A 26,532-nucleotide genomic window follows, 5' to 3' on the forward strand; every position below is an offset into this window, starting at 1 on the left:
AAGAATGAGAGGTGATCTTATTGAAACATATAAGATTCTGAGGGGGCTTGACAGGGTAGATGTAGAGAGGATGTTTCCCCTCATGGGGAATCTAGAACTAGGGGGCATAGTCTCAAAATAAGGGGTCACCCATTTAAAACAGAAATGAGGAGGAATTTCGTCTCTCAGAGGTTCGTGAATCTTTGGAATTCTCTACCCCAGAGTGCTGTGGAGGCTGGGTCATTGAGTATATTTAAGGTGGAGATAGACAGATTTTTGAATGATAAAGGAGTCAAGGGTTATGTGGAGCGGGCAGGGAAGTGGAGTTGAGGCCAGGATCAGATCAGCCATGATCGTATTGAATGGCGGAGCAGGCTCGAGTGGCCAAATGGCCTACTTCTGCTCCTATTTCTTATGTTCTTATGTTGTTAGTTCAACACTCCCTCAGTACTGCACTGAGGTGTCAGCTTAGATTGTGTTGAGTGATTTGATCTCAAACTCACAACCTTCTGACTCAGAGGCGAGAGTTCTACCACTGAGCCAAGCTTGACACCAAATATATACATATTTCTTTACATTGCTAATTGAGTGGTATAGCTGGCTTACATTAACACAATGTGGCATAGAATTATAAAAAATGTGTGTACACAAAAGACTGGTATTAGAGATTCGTAGTAGATGGGAATGTTCGAGACTGTTCGAATGTACGCAAAGGCAGTTTGAATAAGCTCAGATAACAAGCAGTCACAGGCTGCTTGTGAAGGTAAAATTGTTAAATAACATTATGATGTAAAGTAAAAATTAGAGTTTGTTTAACAAAACTAATTACAAAGATATTTGAAAGATAGTTAGTATAAAGAGACATAAAATAAGGCAAATCATGGAAGTTAAGGTGCCCATCTGATAGATTAAAGTGAGATAGTCTGGACACCATCAAGACTAGGGAGACAGCATTGAAATGGGCCCTTGGTATTAGACCGTGTACTGCTTGTAAGGAGTAAAAGAGATAAGGCGAATTCCAATGAGGTGAAAGAATGTATAACATAGACAGGGTAGAATTGATGGAAAATTACTGGAAGCAGCTAAGACGCTACCTTTAGACTGAGTGACAATGATATTTTGACCATTAAAACCAATTAAAAAAGATGATGTTGTTAAAGATCATATATGGACACTGCATGGACCAAGAACACACTGAAGACGACGTCACCTGTGTCCGAGAGTTTCCAGAGACCAAGGGCTGCGAACCACTCATTGAACTATTGACTGCTGTTAAGTATATTACGCTGTAAGCTTAATAAATCTTGATCAATTGCTCAAACATACTGACTGCTGCCTATTAGTGTCTTGTCCAAGAATATTTAGATTTGTTACAAGTGTGTGGCTGTAATTCCTGATCTCAGTTGGGCCAGTGGGGTAAAGTCAGACCAAAGGCCAGGTGCTTCCCTACTTGAAGGTCATGAAAACTGAATGAGTCATCTGCAGTTGTCTTGCACACCTCCCTGACACAGAAGGGTTAAGCGTGGACTATCTGCCTGGAAGGGGAGGGAAATCAGGAACAAATTCTGCAGCTAAACCATAATTAAGTTTCCTTTTTCAAAAGGAGGAACTTGAGCATCAGTGAAAAACACATGCCTAAAATGAAAATCATGCTGGACTTTTAATGAAGTTTGTAACTTCAGATCTATTCATCATAGACGGTCCCTCGAAACGAGGATGACTTGCTTCCACACCGAAAAGGGATGAGTTCATAGGTGTTTCAATGAAGGACCTAATATTCTGGATCCCGAGCTACATCTTGAAGGGTGGAAGATGCCTGTCCGTGGATTTTTTTTAAAAAACGCGTGGAGGTCTTGATCCAGTGGCAAGGATTAACCAGGACAACTGGAGACCAGCTCTGCTGCTCGGACCCAGTGCGCACACATATTGCAGCTGGCCCGTGCTGCTTCTGGGCCCTTGCCTCTTCTGGGCCCCGAACTCTCGCCTCTCCTGAGCCCCGATCACATCCCTCTACCAATTCTTGGCACTCCTTCGCCCCGACCTCGCCACTCCTGCACCCTGACTTCGCCACTCCTGCTGTACCTACTCGTACTGCAGTAAGTCGTCACCCTCCTGCAGCAGCACGAGCTGCTCCCTGCAGTGGTATGCTGCCGCACGCTGCTCTCTCTAATGGCCCCGGCCTGCAGATGGTCTTGCAGGCCGGGACCGCGCCGATGTATTCAGTATCTGCTGGGTACGATCTCTCCGCAGATCTATTATGTATGGGTCATCAGGAATTAAGAACAAGTCACTGGCAATTACCTCATCTGAAGAGAAGTACCATATTGTATTAGTACATAAAACAAACTGGTGGCATCATTCATAATCATCTTGTCTATCAGAACATATCCATAGCAGCTCATCAGAAACCACACACAGTTGCTCTATGCTTGCCTGGTATTACAGGTATAGGAGCATTCGAGCAGTACAATGTTTCTGTTGAAGATTTGTTGTGGGTGGGGATGTCAATTTATGTACTCAAGGCGAAGGATATCAGGTTAGATGAAGTTAGATAAAAAATTCTTTTAAGTCAGCCCCACATTGTGCTTTTGCTCCCAACTTCCTCAACAACTTCTGAGCAGTTCTTTTCGCTGTGTGCCTGCTAGGGACTCAGCTGAGATGGTTCAAACTAAATTCACATAAACTTTCAGAGCCAGTGGAGAAAGGGGAGACTTTCATCCTATCAGCCTGGTCTAGATTCAAACCCTGGTCCCAGAAGTAAAAAGACAGTATTCTAATCAATTTAGGTGGCCCCTAAGAGTAATGCATTTCCATTTACAGAGATCAAATATCTTCAGTTTGTTTTATTCATGAAACAAATCTTATGCTTTTGGTCACTCTTTGGCCCTAAGAAGAAAGACAGCTTTTACCTCTTGAATAAGTGCATTGTGTCGAAGGATTTTACGTGCTTTCATGATCCGGACTATAGCAGCCTGCAGATACATTTTCCTGTCCTCATCGACTGCACTTCTTGTTTGTTCCATCTCCTGAAAGCAATGAAGCAAGAACTAGAAACCCAACATGACTGTTTCAACATAGCTCTGTGAGCTACATGTTGTGCCTTAGCTACACACATTTATATATAAAAATGCTGTATTACTACTCTCTGCTTTCTGTCCCATAGCCAGTTTCTGGGGGGCAACATCTGGTGAAAGCTATTGTGAATTGTGTCCAAATTATTTGGCTTTTGATTCTTGATTTTCACCTCTAGGTAGTTCTGCAGAAAATCACCAGTGCATTTGTACATGTGTGCTTGTAGTGCCTTGTCTATAGCTTGTTTTAGGCAACTAAAATTAAATCTCTGCTTTGTTTCTGGTCTCCAATTCTCGTACTGAATAAAGAAACAATAGAGTGCATTTCTTAAACTATCCATTGAAAAGTTTAGCAATAGTTATTACAATAGTTATTGCAACAGAAATCAAACAGAGAAGCTAATCCAAGTAAGTTACTGTCATTTTATATTTTGTGGACAGAAGGTAAAACTCATCAGATTTTTCCCCATTCTGGGACTTTCATCGCTACTTTTAGGAGTTCTGCGGCTAATTATTAATGAATTAGGAACAATTTTGTGTTTTCAATCCATGAAATTATATATAAGAGCAGGTTACAGTTCCAAGTATCCACTTTCTCCAGACTCTCAAGTCACCAATTTGTGTATTTTTTTTATATAAAGAGAAACGAAACAAGTACTTTTTAGATCTGACATAAACTCAACGGAAAAGATTAGAGTTACTCTAATTATGATACAGTCACTTCAAACCGCAATAAATGGAAATGATTACAAAAATAATTTTCTCCCGATTAATGGTAGCAAACAAATACAGAATTGGATACCAGAGATTTAATTTTAGTTGCCTGAAAACAAGCTGTCGACAAGGCACTACAAGCACACACGTACAAATGCACTGGTGATTTGCTGCAGCGTTACCTAGAGGTGGAAATGTTCAAGAATAAAAAGCCAAGTAATTTGGACACAATTCACAATAGCTTTCACCAGATGTTCCCCCCAGAAACTGGCTATGGGACAGAAAGCAGAAAGTAATGGGGAACGGTTGCTTTCCCAGACTGGATACAGTGGTGTGCCCCAGGGATCGGTATTAGGACCACTGCTCTTTTTGATATATATTAATGATCTGGACTTTGGTATACAGGGCATAATTTCAAAATTTGCAGATGACACAGAACTGGAAATGTAGTAAACAATGAGGAGGATAATACCAAACTTCAAAAGGACACAGACAGACTGGTGAAATGGGCAGGCACATGGCAGGTGACATTTAATGCAAAGGAGTGTGAAATTATTCATTTTTGTCGGAAGAATGAGGCGAGGCAATATGAACTAAATGGTACAATTTTAAAGGGGGTGCAGGAAGAGAGAGACCTGGGGTTGTATGTTCACAAATCTTTGAAAGTGGCAGGACAAATTGAGAAGGCTGTTAAAAAAGCATATGGGATCCTTGGCTTTATAAATAGAGGAAGAGTACGAAAGCAAAAAAAGTTATGCTAAACCTTTATAAATCACTGGTTAGGCCTCAGCTGGAGTATTGTTCAATTCTGGGCACCATACTTTAGGAAAGATGTCAAGGCCTTAGAAAGGGTGCCGAAGAGATGAATAAAATGATACCAGGGATGAGGGTCTTCCGTTATGTGGAGAGATAGGAGAAGCTGGGATTGTTCTCCTTAGAACAGAGAAAATTGATAGGAGGTGTTCAAAATCATGAATGGTTTTGATAGAATAAATAAGGAGGAACTGTTTCCAGTGGCAGAAGGGTTGATAACAAGAGGGCACAGATTGAAGGCAATTGGCAAAAAAAAAGGGGGCGAAATAAGGAAACATTTATTTTTACAGAGCGAGTTGTTGTGATCTGGAATGCACTACCTGAAAGAGTGGTGGAAGCAGATTCGGTAGTAATTTTCAAATATGAATTGGATAAATACTTGAAGGGGAAAAAAAAAAATTAGAACTGGATAGCTCTACCAAAGAGCTGGCACAGACATGATGGGCCGAATGGCCTCTTTCTGTACCGTATCATTCTATGATTCTATGAAAAAAATGTAAGAATAAACAGAACTGAAGTGGAAATGTAATACTTTCTTTTTTGATGACTAGTTTCAACAAAAAATAACTAGTTTTATAAAAGACATCATTTAAGAAAATAAACCTCTTACCTGTGGTGTATCTTTTTGCATGGAGGTTGTAATTTTAAATTTTGTTCTTTTACTGCTGAAACCCATATTTAAAGAGAAAACTGAATCCAAGTCAACATCTTCCTGCAGAGAGGAAAAACACACAATAGTGACTTTCTGAAGCGACCACCTGAGTGCCAACTATTTCTCTCCTGATTTACATCTAGTCAATACATTTCACTCTGGCTGAAATACTTCAAAATCGACCTTTCCTGTGTTCTTACCTGGACATCCGAGTTACTAGGGAGTAATTCGTTGATCCGGTGGCTGATTTCATCTAAGTTTTTAAAATTTACATTCAGAATTTTTAAACGTTAGTTGATTTCCCTTCTGGAGCACTGTCCCACGGGTGCCAACACTGCTCTCATACAAGTACAGTTTTTCTGTGTGAGCCTAGATAGCAAACATTAGCATGCTATTTGAAGGAATCACTCTTGTTGACCTGGCCCAATATCCACACACGTGCATTTTCCAGCAGGGATCACGGGATGATTCGGAATAGAAACCTTGGATGACTTGCCCCATCAAACTCCCTAGCCCAGGGGAACTGAGGACAGGTGAAGCACTCCTGCTGCAACTCAGCGACGACCAGCTAACTCAGTACAGCCTCTAGGTCAAAGCTGAGACCTTCCTCGCCTGTGCATTTATCCATGAGTCACCGGGAGAAGCTGAAATGTTAGTTTTAGCTTTACAACCATTACACTTGTTCCCATTAGTGTCATCCTCGCTCCAAATTGTTCCAGGAAGTGAGTTATGCTAAAAAATATAATTTTTTTTTCATTTCAGTTTAGCTGTGGTCATTGCTCTCAGGCTTGATATTTTGCACACACTGCCAGGAATTCCCAGTACTTTAAACATATGACAGAGGAATTAACTATACATTAATCCTTCCAAATCAGTATTAAAACAGGAAAGTGTAAAACGATATCAAATTACTTTAAAATGCTTTCTGCATTCCATCAATACACTTGCCTTGGTTGAGTCGTGGTTGATCATTTTTACATCAAGCAAGGATTTGATGGTTTTGGTCAGTTCTTTTTCATTCATCTGTGTGCTGTCTTGGAGTTCCTTGTAACTGACTATTTCACTGTTGTTAAATGCTAGAAGCACTGCCATTTGGTATGTAGTAACCATAGCTACATAAGGCTTGGATAAATAGTTCATTTTTACTTCACCTTTTCCCCCCAAAAAAGAACACAAGAAAAAAGAAACGTGAAATGTACAAACACTGTAATTCCAAAAGTTTTCACATTCTGAGAAATAGTTGTATTAAAATACAGTTCAATGCCATCTGATTGCTCAAATTGAAAACACAAAACCATGAAGCTATCACTGCAATCAAACTGAATATGAGTAGAAATCAACTGATTTACATTAATACACTATTAACTGAGTTTTTGATATACAAGATTGTATAAGACTGGAAGAGACCAATGGAGCCAGTCAAAGATTGACATTTAACAACATAAGAAATAGGAGCAGGAGTAGCCTTATAGCCCTTCAAGTCTGCTCCGCCATTCAATAAAATTATGGCTGATCTTCGACCTCAACTCCACTTTCCCACCCGATTCCCCTAGAGTCCAAAAATCTATCGATCTCAGCCTTGCATATACTCAATGACTGAGCATCCACAGCCTTCCGGGGTAAAGAATTCCAAAGATTCACAACCCTCTGGGTGAAGAAATTTCTATTCATATCAGTCCTAAATGGCCCCTTATCCTGAGACTATGCCCTCTAGTTCTAGACTCTACAGCCAGGGGAAACAATCTCTCAGCATCTATCCTGTCAATCCCTCTCAGAATCTTATATGTTTCAAGAAGATCTACTTTCATTCTTTTAAACTCCAGCGAGTATAGGCCAATCTACTCAATCTCTCCTCATAGGACAGCTCTCTGGTCCCAGGAATCAATCTAGAGAACCTTCATTGCACCACCTCTCAGGCTAGTATATCCTTAATGCTGCACATTATTCTCTGTCCTACAACTCTCAATTCTTTTTTTTGCCAAACATCTCGCCAGTTTTTTTTTTGAACAAACCAACTCCATCCGCCCACTGTGTTCCAGGGCGGTCAATTCCATTTTTTTAACCACATTTTAAGATCGCAAACGTAAGTGCAGATGAGGGAGGTCACTCAACCCAACTAGCTGATCTGTCCATAGAAATCTCTGGTTTCCTCCACCACACCACCTAACTGCCTCTTGAATGATACCAGACCATTCTAAGCATTAATCACTTTTTGTGCTAAGGCATATTTCATGACATGAGTCCGGAAGTTGACTTTTTTCAATTTGTGTAAAGTAGTTCTTTCCTCCAGTGTAAACATCTCCAGTATCTAATCCAAGTTTTATCATTCTCCTCTGCCCCTTCTCCGATGCCAGATGTGCCCACTGTGGCATGTGTGACCAGAATTGTACACAATAATCCAGCTGGGGCTGGGCCAGTGCTATATGCAATCTCCAGAGGCACTGCCTGGGGACTTGTGGTCTGTTCCAATAATTATTGGAAATTTAGTGAATCAAGTCCAGTATTGACAGAAAAACATGTTTTACAGCTGTATAAATTTCCAACGTGCCGTTATTTCTGCAACGTGCTTAAGGAAAAGGAGGAAAGCAGGGTGAATTAATTTAAACATTTCTTCTCTAAAAATTTACATTTTCATGCACAGTTGAAACAGTGACCAGGAATACCCCTCCCTTTCCCAGTATAATATTAAAATGAATTTGTCAACTTTGACAATAAACCTGGATGAGCATAAGGACAAAATGTGTCATTAATGAGAAAAAAATAATATATGCAATTAAAAAGTGAAAGATGCATTACAAAAGTTACCACTTTGTGGGGAATAAAGCCTTCCCAAAACTCCCATTGTTTGCAAAAATACCCCTTTAACTCTTCCTATGCCAGTGACTTAAATGCCCTACTGTAATTGATGAGTAACTTCTAATTGTACAGAAATAGTTAAGAGACACAAACGTACTCACCTCACAAACCGCCCAAGATGTGTTTCAGGTTTGAATTATGCAAAAACATTATAACTGACAAAGACATGTCTGCAAACTACCAAGCAGAAGTTCATACACATCGATAAATATTTTCTCTTTTGAGGGGGTGAAGGGAGGTTTATGGATGGCCTGATATATTAATGTTCTTACCTGTACATAGGTAGTGCAGCCAGGTAAGTTTCCTTCCACTGAAGTGCTGGTTGTAAAACAGTTCAAACTGCAAGGGGAGAATTGATCACATTAGACAGTATTTAAAAACTTTCCTTGGTTTACAATTTGAGAATATTCTGTACTAGTATTGATGGAAACAGTAACAAGTCCTAAGGGAAACACACTCAAGAAGGGGAGGAATGCCTATTGGCTTGCAAGCAAGCTCTGCAACATTAAGTATCTGTTTGTCAAAAGCTTGCTATAGTAACCCTGGTGAGTCATAATTTCTTTCAAGAGTTTTACCTTAAGGAGTCTGAGTCCAGATGATATCAGTGTCACAGAATGTCCATTGCTGAAATCAAGATAATGCCAAGCAGATCGACTGCTAAATTTAACATCTAAAATACCTCAAACCTTTAAACTTTTAGAGGGTATAAACTTGGGATTAAAACCACCTTCAACAGACCTGCCCCCCGCCCCACCACCCCAATTATCCATGTAAATATTCTTACATACAATATGCATGTATTGTAGCTTTCTGTATGTTCAATAGCCATTTCCAGCATCAGAATTTACATCCTTACTGCTACAATAGCATGCTGTAAAATTCCTACACAATTTTACTCTTATCCTCTGCCTTACTTCGTCTCCTTTTGCTACAATTATCTCCGTCTTACATTTCTCATTCTTTTCCCCCAATGAATAGTTTATTTTTTGGTCACCAGTAATGATGGTATGTGTATTCTTAAACCTCTTACCAAGTGATGCATTTTGGAAGGAAGAATGAGGACAGGCAATATAAACTAAATGGTACATTTTTAGCGGGGGTGCAGAGAGATCTGGGGGTTCATATACACAAATCTTTGAAGCTGGCAGGACAAGTTGATAAGGCTGATTAAAAAAAGCTGAGTACAAAATCAAGGAAATTATGTTAAACCTTTACAAATCACTGGTTAGGCCTCAGCTGGAGTGTTGTGTACACATCTGGGCAGCACACTTTAGGAAGGGTGTCAAGGACTTGGGAGAGGATGCAGAGGAGATTTACCAGAATTATATCAGGGATGAGGGACTTCAGTTATGCTGGGATTGTTCTCCTTAGAGCGGAGAAGGTTAAGAGGAGATGTAATAGAGGTGTTCAAAATTATGAAGAATTTTAATAAAGTAAATAAGGAGAAACTGTTTCCACTGGCTGGAGAGAAGGCAACCAGAAGACACAGATTGAAGATAATTGGCAAAAGAACCAGAGTGGAGATTAGGAGAAATTATTTTACACAGCAAGTTATGATGATCTGGAATTGAAGCAGGTTCAATAGTAAACTTTGAAAAGAAATGTGGATATATACCTGAAAAGGAAACATTTGCAGGGCTATGGGGAAAGAGCAAGGGAATGAGACTAATTGGATTTCTCTTTCAAAGAGCCGGCATAGGCACGATGGGCTAAATGGCTTCCCTCTGTGCTGTAAGATTTTATGATGGTTACAGGACCTGCCACTGATGATAAGTCGCAGAAGCTAGTTGATGGAGTAGGCTGAATTTGGAAAACTGCCGGGTGTGAGCTAAGACGTAGGGCAGGTCATAAGTTGGGCTGCAGCAATGCAAGATTTTGAAAACACATCGATTATCCTATATACCACACTCCTCCATCATCATCCCTGTGTATGTCCTGTTCTATCGGTAGGACAGACCCAACAGAGTTGGAGGCATACAGATGTACAGTGGTCTTGGGAATCTTCAACATCAACTGCGGACTCCATTAAGTCTCATGGCTTCAGGTCAAACAAAGCCTGTTTGCAGGCAGCTCCAGCCAAAAGTGCTGAGTGGACAATTCGACTTGACCTCTTCCTGAGACTCTCAACAGCATAGACGGTGTTCAGCCAATTCAGTTCATTCCGTGTGACATTAAGTTGTTGAGTGCACTGGACACATGAGCCCATCCCAGCTGTAGTGCTAAAGATCAGAGCCACCTGCTCCCCTTGCCAAGCTATTCCAGCACAGCCATGCCACTGGCATCTACCTGCCAATGTAAAAGATTGCCCAGGTATGTCCTATCCAAAATAAATCTAAGCTGGCCAATCAGTTCCCTATCAGCTTTGTTCCAATCATCAGTAAAAGCATGGCAGGCATCATCAATAGCGCCATCAAGCAAGAGCTACTCACCAATAACCTGATGATCGATGCTCAGTTTGGGCTCCGTCTGACCCATTCCAGACCCGTTCCACACATGGACACAAGAGCTAAGTGCCAGAGGACAGGCAAGAATAGCTACCCTCAACATCAAGGCTGCATTTAGCGAGTATGGTGTCAAGGAACCCCAGCAAAACGGAGGTCAATTGGAAACCCTCTAGTGACTAGAGTCATACCGCAAGCAAATAAAAATGGTCATGGGTGTCAGAGGCCAACAACTGCAGGCCGAGGACATCGCTGCAGAAGCTTCCTCAGCCCTACCAGCTTCAGCTGCTTCATCAATGACCATTCCTTTGTCGTAAGGTTTGGAATGAGGCAGTTCGCTAATAATTCCAGTGTTCAGCTCCATTCACAATACCTCCAATAATAAAGCAGGCCATGCCAGCCTGCAGCAGTGCTTGGGACAACATCCAGGCATGGGCTGGCTAGTGGCATCAAATAAGTGATAGACAATGATAATCCCCGACAAGAAGCCTGACCATTGCCAATTCCCTCAACACAAATATCATGGGGTCACCAAAAACTTAACTGAATCAGCCATATTAACACTACAGCTACAGAAGCAAAGCAGAGGCTGGGCACTCTGCAATGAGTGACTCATCTCCTGACCCCTTCCCAAAGAATTATCTGCAAGGCTTAAGTCAGAAGTGTGATGGGATACTCACCACTTGCCTGGTCGACTGCAGCCGTAAAACTTGACACTACCCAGGGCAGAGCAGTTTGTTTAATTAGCGCCACTGGCACTGAATTCAATTTGCATCCCTTCCACCACTGACACACTATGGTTGGAGCACCAGGCCCTGGAACATTCATGGGCCACCTCGACCTGTGTGAGAGCAGGTCGGGACTATAAATAGAGCTGGAACACTGGGCCCTGGAACATCGTGGGTGAAGGTGCGGTGAATGAGGGTACGGGGCCCAGAAGAGCCAAGGGCCATGGGTCAGCACGGGCCAGCCAACACTGCGATATGTGTGCGCACTAGGTCTGTGCAGCAGAGCTGGTCTCCAGTCGTCCTGGTTAACCCTTGCCACTGGATAAAGGCTTAGCTCTGTCGAGCCCATGTGGTGGCTGATGTGCAACGGTCACCACACCTTAAAATAAATCCACGCACAGGCATCTTCTACCCCTCAATTGGAGTTCAGGACTGGAACATCGGGTCCTTCATTGAAACATCTGTGAAGTCTTGTGGAAGTAATTCATCCTCGTTCGAGGGACTGTCTATGATAATGATGATGGTTGCAGCATGTGTGATGCACCAAATGCACTGCAGCAATTTACCAAGTTTACTTCCACAGCATCACCTATTTAGAGCAGTGGCCTTAAAGGGACAGGCCAATTTAGCAGCAAGACAGCACAGATTTCAAATTATATGTGAGCAATCACACAGGAGATTTACTAGTACCTGTAAGACATGAAATGTGCACCAACTTAACTCCATCCTTAAATTTCAAAGGAAGGACCACCTACTAACCTACCATCTGTACGCTCTTTTCCAGTTCTTGTGGGATGGCAAACGTAGATGAAGGTGCTTGAGTCAGAGGCCATGCACCAGCCTAAAATGATTACAAAACATAAAATAAGGTGCCTACACCAAAAACAAGAGAATGCCAAATTTTAGGATTATTGTTAATTTTCTCAATATTTTTAACTTTTTAAATTAAAAAAAGTACTGAAAATGGGTGACTTAATTCCCAAATATTATGGGTCAAAATTGAATAAAGGAGCAATATTAAGTTCACCATATAGATAGGGATGAGGAAGGCTATTCTGATCATCATAAATCATCCAACCAGAAAGACCGTTTAGCTCCCATCACAGTACTCAACTATTCAAATGGCTCTGCTGCCTTGCCCAGAAGTCTATTTCCATGTGTGAAGAAGAACTTTGTGACACCATTCCTGAATGTGCATTTCAGCACTTTAAACCATTGTCTCTTGTTCTATGGTCAAAGTTTAATTTTAATTAATTTGCAGTTTCAAAAAATATAATTTACTATCCTATATACCTCAGAGATATCCTCTCAATTGCCACCTTTCAATGCTGAAAAACCTATTTTTTTCCCAGTCTTTTCTCAGAACTTAGTAGCCCTGTGGTTCTTTTGACTGCCTTCACTCCTTAACACCGAACGTTTTTATAATATGCATTTCCTGAATCAGAGGCATGCTTCCTCCACAATTGTGCGTATAGCTATAAATTAAGTATTTATAGAACATCTTATGGTGGAATATCTCAAAACGCTTCACATGGCCAAACATTTGAATATTCAGATGCAATGCACCTACTTGAGGAACGAAGGTTTATCTTTAAAAAAATAAGATGAAAATGGAACCCATATCAATTAACATTAGTGAGGTCAAGATAGGCAATGGTGCAAAATCACCAGCATTATCTGGGAAAAATCTCATCATTATCAAAGTGATGAATAATGCACCAGTTTCCTCAATTCATTCAGTTGTCATTCTCTGGTCCTCCAGAAAGAATGCCAATTTTTCTGTTTTTTGTTTAGTCTTTTACAAAGTACATAATCTGCTCATTGGTGACCACGTATCTTCACCAGCCAAGAACTAAACCTGGTTTGCTCGTCCCTTTCAGTAGCAGAGTAAAGGTTTCCATACCACTAATTGGACAATCAGGATTTGATGTCCATTTGGGTACCACCCCACCCATAAAGTCTGTTCGGTCACACAGGGATAAATTAATCATGTGTATTAATATCTAAGTTACAGGGTTTAAAAAGTCAAGGATATTGTTGCCAGTGTTGTAACAAGTTCAAAGCTGAAAATTGTCCATTTAAAATTAAATCAATCCTTTGCTAGCTCAATAAGTAAATGCATCGGGGCACAACTAAGCTCTGCAGACCCGGAAACTGAGGTAATCAAACTAAAAGCAAAACTCCTAAAACTACCACTTAACATGCATGTTTTAAGTACAGTACTAAAAAAATCAGATTAACTTTTCCTATTAATTCTGAATTGCGTAATGAATTTAACAGAATAGACTTTTCAAAATGCTTTCAAAAGATGGTATAGAATGTCACAAAAATCTTCACTTCAGTAATGCCTGATTATGTTCTCTCCAAGTTTCTAGTTGCCGCATAGTGAAAACTTCTTGAAACATGCCAGTGGAAACCATGCCTCACAAACATATGTGGGGATACATTTTAGAATGTTTCATATGGTTTCTCCATTAAAGGAACATCAACAACACGGGCTTTACAAGGGGTTGTGGTTTAATCGGAAAAGGATAAAGTGAGGGGCTCGTGTACTCAGTTCGTTTTATCCCATGATCCAACCCACCTGAAGCACGTAGATCTGAAAACTGATTCCAAGATCTATTACAGTGTCCTGTTGTCTTAAAAAAGTGGCTGTAAATTTGTTGTTTAGGTCAGCACTGACATTCATGTCGGTGTACATCCGGTGAAGCTTGCTGGTGAACTCGTATCCACAGGCTTGCTGCATAGAAAGATTAACTGCCTTTATTATAGCACTGTAAAGATAGTTAAATTCACCTTGATTTTTGAAATATCTTTAAACATTCAAGATATTATGACACTCAACAAAATGTTTCCACTGGTAATATAGGTTGAACCTCCATTATCTGATACACTCAGGACCTGGCCTGTGCCGGATGAGGGAAGGTCATTGGTCGGGGGGAGGAAGAGAGAGGAGGTTGGCGAGAGTCAGCAGGCTGGCAGGCCCCGAAGAGTCAACGGGCCGGCGGGCCCCAAAGTGTTGGCACGGCCCGAGGACATGGCCCACTGGCCCGACCCCCCACCCACCCCCTCAGAGGGAGCGCTGTGGGGAGGAGTGGCCGGCCCGAGGACTGCGGCTGCAGGAGTTCCAGCAGGGCAATGAGGAGGAGGCAGGTGATCGAGAAAGATTATACTGGTGAGAGGTGCCGGACGAGGGGTGCTGCCCGATAAGGGAGTCCCGGATAAGAGGTTCAACCTGTACCCTAAATTAAGTAGTTCTGGTCACTTTTTTGTGAAAAACATAAAACTCTGCTATTCATTTTTGAGATTTTTTTTTACAATATTTAAACTATGAAAACAATTACAAGAAATACCGTATATAAATCTTAATGCAAATTTAATGCCAACAAAAAAAATAAATACCTAATTTGTTAACAGTTTTCTAAACAATGTCTGCACATTTTCATAATGTCCAGTTGAAATGTTTGAAGGATATGCTATTCTGAATCATATTCAGTTTCATTTTTTCCACATTTACAGATTTAAGCTAGTTGTAAATGTCTATTCTGACTCTAATTTTTCAGTTAGCCAATCTTTTTGTCGCACTGTGCCCCAGAACTAAATCCAAGTTAGGACAGAAATAACCCTGCCAAAATTCAAGGGATAATCTCTTTTAAAAGGTGGATTTATAACTTATTTAAGGAAAAATTAGGGCCGACAGTTAAACGAGTCATAAACATGTTGGCTCTGCATATGGTAAAGTTATAACTTGAATTCAAAGGTTTAGCTTTCCATTTGGAGAAAGTAAAAGTCCATTGTATAAAGAACCACAATTTGTTTCAGGTTAGGGGGCTTGAAATTACATGGCGCCCCGTTTGGGGCATTAATTTTTGCGGTAGCAAGTGATGTAGACGCAAACTTCCGGTTTATCACTCCAGGAAATAAGTGAAGTGCTAAATCAAGCACTACCACTTCCCTTAGAGCGCTAAACTTGGCGGTAGCAATGTCGACTGCAGCACTGCCGGGATCCGAGGCTCCTTCCCTCCCTTAAAGGGAAGGGCCACTGCTACGGGCTCTGCATCACAACGATGTCCCTCGTCGCCAGCGGCAGCCACGATCCGTGACAATCTGCCCCAAGCATACTAACAGAGTGCAGGGCTGATCAATCGCAGCACAGCAAAATGGAAAAAAATTACCCAAAGGCAGCAAACAAATTTTTAAGTTACCAGAGCAGCATTACCTTTAAATACCGCTCCCCAAGCAGCCGGCCTCCCTTCCAACGCCTCCTGCAGCTGTCGGTGTTGATGCCTGGCGATGCTGCCGAGGCCAGAACTGAAGTTTACATCCTGCACAGCCGGATGACGTCACAATCTCCGGGGTGCAGGAGATCGTGGCGTTAGGGGTTACCACCACTGCATACCTCTGTCGTAATTTCGCGAGCATTGGCTGGTCGCAGAGCCCGTAGCGCCCCATTATCGCCTCCCTAAAGGTGCTAACGGGCGGCGCAAAAGGAGGCCAATTTCTCCTATTAAATATCTGATTACATGCTTTGTGTGTTTACACCAACAAATATTTTTATAGCTCCTTTAATGCAGTAAAATGTCCCAAGGCACTCCACGAGTATTATAAGACAAAAAATTTGACACTGAGCTACGTCAGCAGAAATTAGGCAAAGATGAGCAAAAGCTTGGTCAAAGAGGTAGGTTTTAAGGAGTGTCTTAAAGGAGGAAAGAGAAGCGGCGAGGTTTAGGCAGGGACTTCCAGCACTTAGGCCCCAGGCAACAGAAGGCACGGCCACCAATGGTTGAGCGATTATAATCAGGGATGCTCAAGAAGGCAAAACTGAAGGAGTGCAGATATCTCGGAAGGGTTGTGGGGCTGGAGGAGATTAGTGATAGGGAGGGGCGAGGCCATAGAGCGATTTGAAAACAAGGATTAGAATTAGGTTTTGAAAGGAGTGAACAATGAAGAGCTGTAACAACCCACAAAATACTTTTACTAAACTTCATGAGACATGCTTGTACTAATTCTAAAAGACTCTCATGTTACTAACCTTGAGTTTATTAATCATAGCTTCTTCAGAATCCATAGACATAGAAAGACCATGGATCAACCGCTTCGCCAGCATTCGGGCATAGAACTGAGGTTGGAGAAAAAGTAAATAGATAACTTGGATTCAGAGAGACACCTGAACACAAACGTGAGAAATTGCAAGTCAGCAATTACATTCAATCGTTTTGACGAGCTAATGGGGTAGAAATTTGGTGGCTTAGCGCCCCTGGAAAGGGTCAGAACAGGCGATAACCATCCGTGGCTAACTAAGGGATGGTATTAAATTGAAAACAATGGCATACAAAGTGGCCAAAATTAGTGGGAGGCCAGAGGATTGGGAAACTTTTAAAAATGAGCAAAGAACGACTAAAAAAATGAGGGGGAAGATAGATTATGAAAGTAAACTAGGAAGAAATATAAAAACAGATAGTAAGAGTTCCTGCAGGATTATAAAAAGGAAGAGATTGGCTAAAGTAAATGTTGGTCCCTTAGAGGATGAGACTGGGGAATTAATTGTGGGGAATGGGGAAATGGCAGAAACTTTGAACAAATATTTTGTGTCAGTCTTCATGGTAGAAGACACTAAAAACATCCCAATAATGGATAATCATGGGGCTTCAGGGAGGCATTTGATAACGTGCCACATAAAAGGTTACTGCACAAGATAAAAGTTCCCGGGGTTGGGGGTAATGTATTAGCATGGATAGAGGATTGGCTAACTAACAGAAAACAGAGAGTCGGGATAAATGGTTCCATTTTCCAGTTGGCAAATAGTAACTAGTGGGGTGCCACAGGGATCGGTGCTGGGACCTCAACTATTTACAATCTATATTAATGATTTGGACGAAGGGACAGAGTGTAACGTAGCCAAGTTTGCCTTCTGGAAATCCAAAAACACCACATCCACTGGTTCCCCCTTATCCACCCTGCTCGTTACATCCTCAAAGAACTCCAGCAAATTTGTCAAACAGGATTTCCCTTTCATAAAACCATGCTGACACTGCTTGATTGAATCATGCTTTTCCAATAGTCCCGCAATTGCTTCCTTAATAATGGACTTCAGCATTTCCCCAACGACAGATGTTAGGCTAACTGGTCTCTAGTTTCCTGCTTTTTGGCTGCCTCCTTTTTTAAATAGGGGCGTTACATTTGTGGTTTTCCAATCCACTGGGACCACCCCAGAATCCAGGGAATTTTGGTAGATTACAACCATTGCATCCACTATCTCTGCAGCCAATTCTTTTAAAACTCTAGGATGTTAGCCATCAGGTCCGGGGGGCTTATCTGCCTTTAATCCCATTATTTTACCAAGTACTACTTCATTCGTGATAGTGATAGCATTAAATTCCTCCCTCCCTATAGCCCCTTGATTATCCACTATTGGGATGTTTTTAGTGCCTTCTACCGTGAAGACCGATACAAAATATTTGTTCAACGTCTCTGCCATTTCCTTGTTCTCCATTATTAATTCCCCAGTCTCATCCTCTAGGGAACCAACATTTACTTTAGCCGCTCTTTTCCTTTTTATGTACTGGTAGAAATTCTTATTTTCTGTTTTTATATTTCGTGCTAGTTTACTTTCATAATCTATCTTCCCTCGCAATCATTTTTTTTTAATTGTTCTTTGCTGGCTTTTAAAAGTTTCCCAATCCTCTGGCCTCCCACTAATCTTGGCCACATTGTATGCCCTTGTTTTCATCTGATACCATCCCTTATTTCCTTAGTTAGCCACGGATGGTTATGGCTTCTCTTACAATCTTTCCTTCTCATTGAGATATATTTTTGTTGCAAGTCATGAAATATTTCCTTAAATATCTGCCACTGCTCATCAACTGTCCCATACTTTCCATTATTTCTTGATTTATACTCCGTCCAACAGTATAGCTACTGTTAGTGGGTCAATAGATTAAGCCCACCAGCAACTTTTCCCCCTTATTATTCCTTATCTCCACCCAAACTGATTCAACATCTTGATCTTCTGAGACAATATCTTTTCTCACCAACGCACTGATCTCATAGAAACATAGAAAATAGGTGCAGGAGTAGGCCATTCGGCCCTTCGAGCCTGCACCACCATTCAATAAGATCATGGCTGATCGTTCCTTCAGTACCCCTTTCCTGCTTTCTCTCCATACCCCTTGATCCCTTTAGCCATAAGGGCCATATCTAACTCCCTCTTGAATATATCCAATGAACTGGCATCAACAACTCTCTACGGCAGGGAATTCCACAGGTTAACAACTCTCTGAGTGAAGAAATTTCTCCTCATCTCAGTCCTAAATGGCCTGTCCCTTATCCTAAGACTGTGTCCCCTGGTTCTGGACTTTCCCAACATCGGGAACATTCTTCCAGCATCTAAGCTGTCCAGTCCCGTCAGAATTTTATATGTTTCTATGAGATCCCCTCTCATCCTTCTAAACTCCAGAGTATAAAGGCCCAGTTGCTCCAGTCTCTCCTCATATGTCAGTCCTGCCATCCCGGGAATCAGTCTGGTGAACCTTCGCTGCACTCCCTCAATAGCAAGAACGTCCTTCCTCAGGTTAGGAGACCAAAACTGAATACAATATTCCAGGTGGGGCCTCACCAAGGCCCTGTACAGCTGCAGCAAAATCTCCCTGCTCCTGTACTCAAATCCCCTTGCTGTGAAGGCCAACATACCATTTACCTTCTTCACCGCCTGCTGTATCTGCATGCCAACTTTCAAGGACTGATGAACCATGACACCCAGGTCCCGCTGCACCTCCCCTTTTCATAATCTGCCGCCATTCAGATAATATTCTGTCTTCGCGTTTTTGCCCCCAAAGTGGATAACCTTACATTTATCCACGTTATACTGTATCTGCTATGTATTTGCCCATTCGCCTAACCTGTCTAAGTCACCCTGCAGCCTCTTAGCGTCCTCCTCACAGCTCACACTGCCACCCAGTTTAAGGTCATCTGCAAACTTGGAGATATTACACTCAATTCCATCATCTAAATCATTAATATATATTGTAAAGAGCTGGGGTCCCAGCACCGAGCCCTGCGGCACTCCACTAGTCACTGCCTACCATCCTTTATTAACAGTGCTACCCCACCTCCTTTTCCTTTCAGTCTGTCCTTCCAAATTGTCAAATACCCCATAATATTTAGTTCCCAGTCCTGGTCACCTGGAAACCACGTCTCTGTAATAGCTATCAGATCATACCCATTTCTATCTATTTGTGCCGTCAACTCATCTATTTTGTTACGAATGCTACGTGCATTTAGATAAAGAGCTTTAAAATTTGTTTTTTTTTTAAAACCATTTTTTCTTGCTTTGACCCTACTTTCTGATTCACCTTTATGTTCATACATTCTGTCCCATCCTGGCACGCTCTGGTTTTCATTCCCCCCCAGTGCTGCCCATTGCCTTCTCCTTGTTCCTTGACTTTTCAAATTTTTGCTCACCTGAATCCTCCCCCCCAACTAATTTGTTTAAAGCCCTCTCTCTTACCTGTAATCAAAGAAGTTCAAACTAAAAGAATGTAATCTGTTTGAAGATGTTGCCTAGTTCTGCCATAATCAAAGCGAAACTGCTATTTACCTTCTGAAAGACATCCTTATCATCAATGTACTTGAAGACTGTGATGAAGCTGGTCAGTTTGTCCTCAACTTCATTTTCAGTCATTCCTTTTGCAGACTTCTTTAATAGATTGTCACAGTACTTAGCTAACTGTAAGGAAAATTATATTCAGAAACCTATTATTTTCTAACAGACATCAAATAATCATTGCTGATTCACAATTTTGTAATATATTCACTGCATTCATTCGGTGCCATCCACACTCCATTCTGTCATTTAACATGAAGATTGAGGAAAGAAAAACAGACTCAGATCTCATCGCCATTTTCTCCTCTTCTGTTCTGAAGGTAGTGGTTCATGTTCTAGTTCTATGGGTGCTGTCAGCCCATCTGTAACTCATCCAAGTGCATATTCAGATGTGAGCCCAGAGAGTGAGTATCAAAAGCATTTTTGATAATGACGGTGGGAAGAGAGGCAACATCACAGCTGCGCGATCCTATCCTCATCTCGAATAATTGCAGTTATCAGCAAATGTCTCTCGAATGTGATCGAAGTAGGAAACCTGTCTAATTACACTGTCCCCTATGTGACCTTGGCTGAGAGCAGCGAACTAAGGATCAAGCATAGTCTTCCTGGTAGCTGTGGCAGCAAAATGTGTTTTTAAACCATGTCAGCATTGGGGAAGCCCAAGACAAATTCAGGTATAATTGAAGTGTATCTTGATCTTAGGACTGTGGTAAATGTGATGTTGCAGCCTACTTGTTAACCAAATTGTTAACTGGTCTGCTTTCTCTACAGATGCTGCCTGACCTGCTGAGTGTATCCAGCTCGGTTTCAGATTTCCAGCATCTGCAGTGTTTTGCTTATTGTTTATTATTTGAGAGAAGTTTGTAGGCTGGATAAGTCAGCATCCCTAAATCTGTCAATATTGGTCCAGAACACGAGTTCAAGATACAGCATTCGTTAATATTCCTTCCAGAATTTCAGTGCGAGAAGGCAGAAACATTTTAGTCGTTTATGTTTGCCATACTTACCAACTCTGGAGCCTTGCAGGAAGATTTGGGTTCTCTATAGTTTACTACTGATGTTAGAGCCTAGAAGAAAAATAAATCTCTCAACAGTATTTCAACAAGTTGACAACGCTGTCACTTTTCATTCTTTTTATTTTTAATCGGATTACAACCACATTGCATGAGTTTTCCGAAGCAGCACACAGAAGACTGATAAGTGAGTGCTCTACCAAACTCAGGGTGAAGATCATCAAATATCTTTGGGGGAAAAGGCGGCATAAAGGGGATGACGAGCTTTTCTTTCATCCTCAAAAGGACACTGCTGGAGGGTGCATTGGGTTAAGCACACTGCTCTTTCACCTCAGGGGCCAGAAACCAAATCTAGTTCATTCTAAGAGAGAAAAAGTCTCCTGCCACATTGCCAGTTGGAAGAGTGCTACATGGAATTCATTTGGGTAGTCTCGACACAGCTCCTGGTGGATGCAACCGCTCAGCACAAAACTGCTGATGATATGGTGCAAATGACACAAAATATGCCATCTTACTCTGAGGCCATAAGCATGCATGTGAAAATATTCACACTGGTGCAGTAGGAGGTGCTCTTCGGAGGTTCAGATTGAAAGTGCATTGTATTGCAAAGCTAAGTAAAGAGAACTTGCCCTTCAGTTGACTGTGCTAGATACTACGTATCAAAACTGAAAAATATTGCTCTCCTTTGATGAACGCAAAATTCACTCCATCAAAAAAATTGCAGGTTGTAAACCCTAGTGGAAACATAGAAATCCACACAGCTGAATGACTGGATCACTGCTGTACAACATACAGCTAGTGGCTGGCTATGACCCAACACATACTCGAGTAGTGCGTCAGACACACTCACAAATTGTCCCGTTGGCCTGAACAGCCTTGAACAGTTCAACTGAGAGGTGCTGCAGCAGCATTACCTTTAAAAGTTAGATTTTTGGTCTTAAGGACTGGTGGGGATGGGAGGAAAACAACAAACCAGAGTTGCAGCATATTGGTGTTCTAATGCAGTATGCCAGAGTCAAGTACATAGGCCTATACATGTATGACCCCCCCCCCAGGCAGCAAGTTTCTGATTTCCCAGCGGGCAGAACTGAGGCTATTGATTAAACATAGGACTATATCTTACAGAAATGTTGTAGGATAGGTTGATCTTTATTTTTAAATACTTCTCAAGTTGAAGAGGTACATAAGGAGCATGGACAAGTTATTTTCTATTATCAAGAACAGAGCTAGCAACATTGATGTTTGTACAGCTCAACGACTGGTTACTTTTTTCTTTCCTTTGGATTCCTTCCTCCCTACTTCTGCCATGTATCATTTATCTGACCACAGTGAGCAAGTTCAGCAATCCAGCTTCTTGGATTCTGCCAATACCAATCCATAACCATTTGCTAATTGGTATACTAAAACACACATTTTCTCCTCCTTCTAAGGCAGGCAGTACCTAACCTCAACTCAGTACACTACTCAGATCTGACCACGATTATGTAACACTATATAGTAAATGGTGGATACACAAATACATTATATTACTCTAACATAAGTGCAATAATACATTATACCTTGGGACCTTGCCAGCAGTAAGAAGGATGGAAAGAGAATTGAAGATTCAGAAGTTAAGTGGTTACTTATCAACAAGTTTGCCACCTGTAATTTAGATTATCTGTGATTTTATCTGAGGAGCAGGATTTTTTTTTAAATCAGAGAAAAGCATTCTGATATTCTGCCACCAGAGGGCACTATAATACCTTACTGCACTTATCAGCACCTGCATTTAATGAGTTTGTAAATTTTACATCTTCGTTAAGAGTGCCAAAATAACAGAAGGTTACACAAATGACCCGAACACAATTTCAAACAGGCACTGGTCCTCAGCAAAACCACATCTCAATTATCCCTGAGCTGAATGGACATTCAGAAGAAAACGGTTTTAAAAATTGATTCCTGCTTTATTTTGTATGCAATTTTAGGATGGCCTTTTTCTTTTTATGTTGAAAGACTAAGGTTTGAGCAATAGTAACTCTAAGCACCTAGTCTCCATTTGATACTTTGTACAGCGTAACAATAGTTTCAGCAAATGTAAATTAACCCAGGGAATAAGGGGTTATGGAGAGCGGGCAGGGAAGTGGACCTGAGTCCATGATCGGATCAGCCATGATCGTATTAAATGGTGGAGCAGGCTTGAGGGGCCGTATGGCCTTCTGCTCCTATTTCTTATGTTCTTCTGCTCCTATTTCTTATGTTCTTATGTATTGGCTCATTTGGCATAAGGATGGATTCTAATCCAGTCCCCCAGGATACCTTTTTAAAAATCAATGTGATATTTTTAAATGTTTTAGTAAGTTTTCTAAACTACCAGAGAGGTTGTGTGCATTCTCCACCAGGAGTGTAAAATCACACACATATCAGATCTGGTAATGCTCACAAAAAGCAGAAGCACAAGCCTTAAAAAAAAATCTTAGTTTTAGTTTTATTTAAAGTCACTCACCTTATCAAGTGCACTCATAAAATGCTGATCACCATTAAGGACTGAACTGATGAGTTGAAGAAATTTACTGTGAACTTCAAGAACAGATTCCACAAACTGTGTAGGCATCTGACCAAAAATACAAGAGGAAAAAAAATTAACCCAGGGAGAAAAGCTAAAATCACAATCTGGACTGCAGACCGACCGAACCTAACCGAGGGCCAGTCTGACATTACTAAAGTTGGACAGGATGTGGCAATTGGGTTTAGGGAAACCAATGCTAACTTTGCCAATGGCCGACACATCTGTCATGTGGCATTTAGCAACACAGACCAGTAAAGTACCAGATACCATCCTTTGCTTTCTTTTTCAGTTGGTGGGAATGAGGGAAGTGAGAAAGAAAATTAGTCAGGGTCCTCACTCCCAATTCTTAGCCACTGATCTGATGGAAAGAATGCACGCACGGATATTAGGTCACAACGTACTACGACTCTGCCGAGATGATCTCATAGTCGAGCAGGCTGCAAGCACTCACCATTGGGGCCCACACATGAAAAACTACTATTTGGGCACTGTGGCTCAGTGGGTGACACACTTGCCTCTGAGTCAGAAGGTTGTGGGGACTTGAGTACATAAATCTAGACTGACACTCCAGTGCAGTGCTGAAGGAGTGCTGCACTGTCAGAGTTGCAGCCTTTTGGATGAGACGTTAAACTGAGAACTCATCTGCCCTCTCAGGTGGACGTAAAAGATCTGAGAGCACTAGTTTGAAGAAGAGCAGGGGAATTTCATAGATTATAACAGTGACAACACTTCAAAAGTACTTAATTGGCTGTAAAGTGCTTTGAGACATCCGGCAGTCGTGAAAGGTGCCGTATAAATACAAATCTGTCTTTCTTTCATTCGTCATTTCTGTATATTTGTCTTTGAGTCTTGCTCATTCTTTCTCTCTCCCACTTCCCCTCAGAAAAACAGACAGTTGCTCCCTTTTAAATAAAACTACATAATCTTGCTCACATCTTACTAGAACAGCTAGGGTAAAAGTTTCGAGCACCGCTGCAACAATGCCTTTTTAACAAATATGAACACGTTACTTTTCCTGGTCACATTCATGGATGTTTTCCCGACCCTTCCAACAAGCTACAAATAGCAGCGCATTTGGAAAGCAGTGACAGGATCGGTCCAAGTCAGCATGGATTTATGAAAGGGAAATCATGCTTGACAAATCTTCTGGAATTTTTTGAGGATGTAACTAGTAGAGTGGACAAGGGAGAACCAGTGGATGTGGTGTATTTGGACTTTCTAAAGGCTTTTGACAAAGTCCCACACAAGAGATTGGTGTGCAAAATCAAAGCACATGGTATTGGGGGTAGTGTACTGACGTAGATAGAGAACTGGTTGGCAGACAGGAAGCAGAGAGTCGGGATAAACGGGTCCTTTTCAGAATGGCAGGCAGTGACTAGTGGAGTGCCTCAGGGCTCAGTGCTGGGACCCCGGCTCTTTACAATATACATCAATGACTTAGATGAAGGAATTGAGTGTAATATCTCCAAGTTTGCAGATGACACTAAACTGGGTGGCAGTGTGAGCTGTGAGGGGGACGATAAGAGGCTGCAGGGCGACTTGGACAGGTTAGGTGAGTGGGAAAATGCCTGGCAGATGCTGTATAATGTGGATAAATGTGAGGTTATCCACTTTAGTGACAAAAACGCGAAGACAGATTATCTGAGTGGCGACAGATTAGGAAAAGGGGAGGTGCAACGAGATCTGGATGTCATGGTTCATCAGTCATTGAAAGTTGGCATACAGGTACAACAGGCGGTGAAGAAGGCAAATGGTATGTTGGCCTTCATAGCTAGGGGATTTGAGTAAAGGAGCAGGGAGGTCTTACTGCAGTTGTACAGGGCCTTGGTGAGGCCTCACCTGGAATATTGTGATCAGTTTTGGTCTCCTAATCTGAGGAAGGACGTTCTTGCTATTGAGGGAGTGCAGCGAAGGTTCACCAGACTGATTCCCGGGATGGCTGGACTGACATATGAGGAGAGACTGGATCAACTGGACCTTTATACATTGGAGTTTAGAAGGATGAGAGGAGATTTCATAGAAACATACAAGATTCTGAAGGAACGGGACAGGTTAGATGCGGGAAGAATGTTCCCGATGTTGGAGAAGTCAGAACCAGGGGACACAGTCTTAGGATAAGGGATAGGTCGTTTAGGACTGAGATGAGGAGAAACTTCTTCACTCAGAGAGTTGTTAACCTGTGGAATTCCCTACCGCAGAGAGTTGTTGATGCCAGTTCATTGGATATATTCAAGAGGAAGTTAGATATGGCCCTTACGGCTAAAGGGATCAAGGGGTATGGAGAGAAAGCAGGAAAGGGCTACTGAGGGAATGATCAGCCATGATTTTATCGAATGGTGGTGCAGGCTCGAAGGGCCGAATGGCCTACTCCTGCACCTATTTTCTATGTTTCAAATGGAGCCATCAGCTACTTGTTTAATTTTTTTGGCCTTTCTATAGGAAAAAATGTCCAGAGGCACTAAGAAAAATGAACTGTCTGAACCAACATCATCTCCTCCATCCCGTCACCTCTCAGGGTTAGGGACCATTTTCTAGAATCAGACAACTTACATTTATTTTGATTGTGCTTCACATTTTATGAGAATATTTAAACTATTTCAGCTGACCACAATCATTAACTATAATCACTCGCGTCAACAAATTTCTTCTCAGTTTGTTAATCCAGGATACCACAGAATTTTATGTAATATGCTGCTGCATAATAGAGGGGGCCATTGGACAGTCAGAGAGGCAACTCCTGACAAACCATATTCAATAACAAAGCTTTTAGACATTGAGAGACCGATTGGAAATAGAGCTCTTTTAAAAACTGAGAAAATCTGATAGAATGTAATGAGTAAAAATAAACTGCATTTATATAGCGCCTTTCAGGTCCCAAATTCCATCCAATTAAGTGTTTTTGAAGTGTAGTCACTGTTGTAATATAGGAAATGCAGCAGCAATATTGCGCACAGCAAGCTCGCACAAACAGCAATGAGTTACGTGAACAGATCATCTGTTTTAGTGATGTTGGTTGAGGAATAAATATTGGCCAGGACACCGGGGAGAACTCCTTGCTCTTCTGTAAAATAATGGCATGGAATCTTTTACAGACGAGACCTCAGTTTAACATCTC

General features: G+C 41.5%; 1 protein-coding gene and 1 long non-coding RNA gene across 6 annotated transcripts in view; one reads left to right on the forward strand and one right to left on the reverse strand.

Annotated features, from left to right (window-relative positions):
* The window catches only part of LOC139264673 (uncharacterized), a 73,482-nt gene extending 52,577 nt beyond the window's left edge, over positions 1 to 20,905 (forward strand). The window contains exon 3 of the long non-coding RNA XR_011593395.1: positions 20,628 to 20,905. This is a non-coding gene — a long non-coding RNA (uncharacterized lncRNA). The remainder of the gene's footprint in view (positions 1 to 20,627) is intronic.
* cul2 (cullin 2) overlaps positions 1 to 26,532 on the reverse strand; it is a 111,231-nt gene that overhangs the window by 4,951 nt on the left and 79,748 nt on the right. For 4 of the 5 annotated variants that reach the window (XM_070881553.1, XM_070881557.1, XM_070881555.1 and 1 more), the window contains exons 11-20: positions 23,355 to 23,462; positions 20,864 to 20,923; positions 19,851 to 19,979; positions 16,287 to 16,373; positions 13,839 to 13,994; positions 12,018 to 12,095; positions 8,358 to 8,424; positions 6,178 to 6,380; positions 5,188 to 5,289; positions 2,889 to 3,005 (exon numbers count right to left, since the gene is read on the reverse strand). In XM_070881553.1, the coding sequence (XP_070737654.1) occupies positions 2,889 to 3,005; positions 5,188 to 5,289; positions 6,178 to 6,380; positions 8,358 to 8,424; positions 12,018 to 12,095; positions 13,839 to 13,994; positions 16,287 to 16,373; positions 19,851 to 19,979; positions 20,864 to 20,923; positions 23,355 to 23,462 (1,107 nt within the window). The remainder of the gene's footprint in view (positions 1 to 2,888; positions 3,006 to 5,187; positions 5,290 to 6,177; positions 6,381 to 8,357; positions 8,425 to 12,017; positions 12,096 to 13,838; positions 13,995 to 16,286; positions 16,374 to 19,850; positions 19,980 to 20,863; positions 20,924 to 23,354; positions 23,463 to 26,532) is intronic. The other variant, XM_070881556.1, reaches the window with a different exon arrangement.

This window comes from Pristiophorus japonicus, chromosome 5, assembly GCF_044704955.1.
Source record: "Pristiophorus japonicus isolate sPriJap1 chromosome 5, sPriJap1.hap1, whole genome shotgun sequence".
NCBI lineage: Eukaryota > Metazoa > Chordata > Chondrichthyes > Pristiophoridae > Pristiophorus > Pristiophorus japonicus.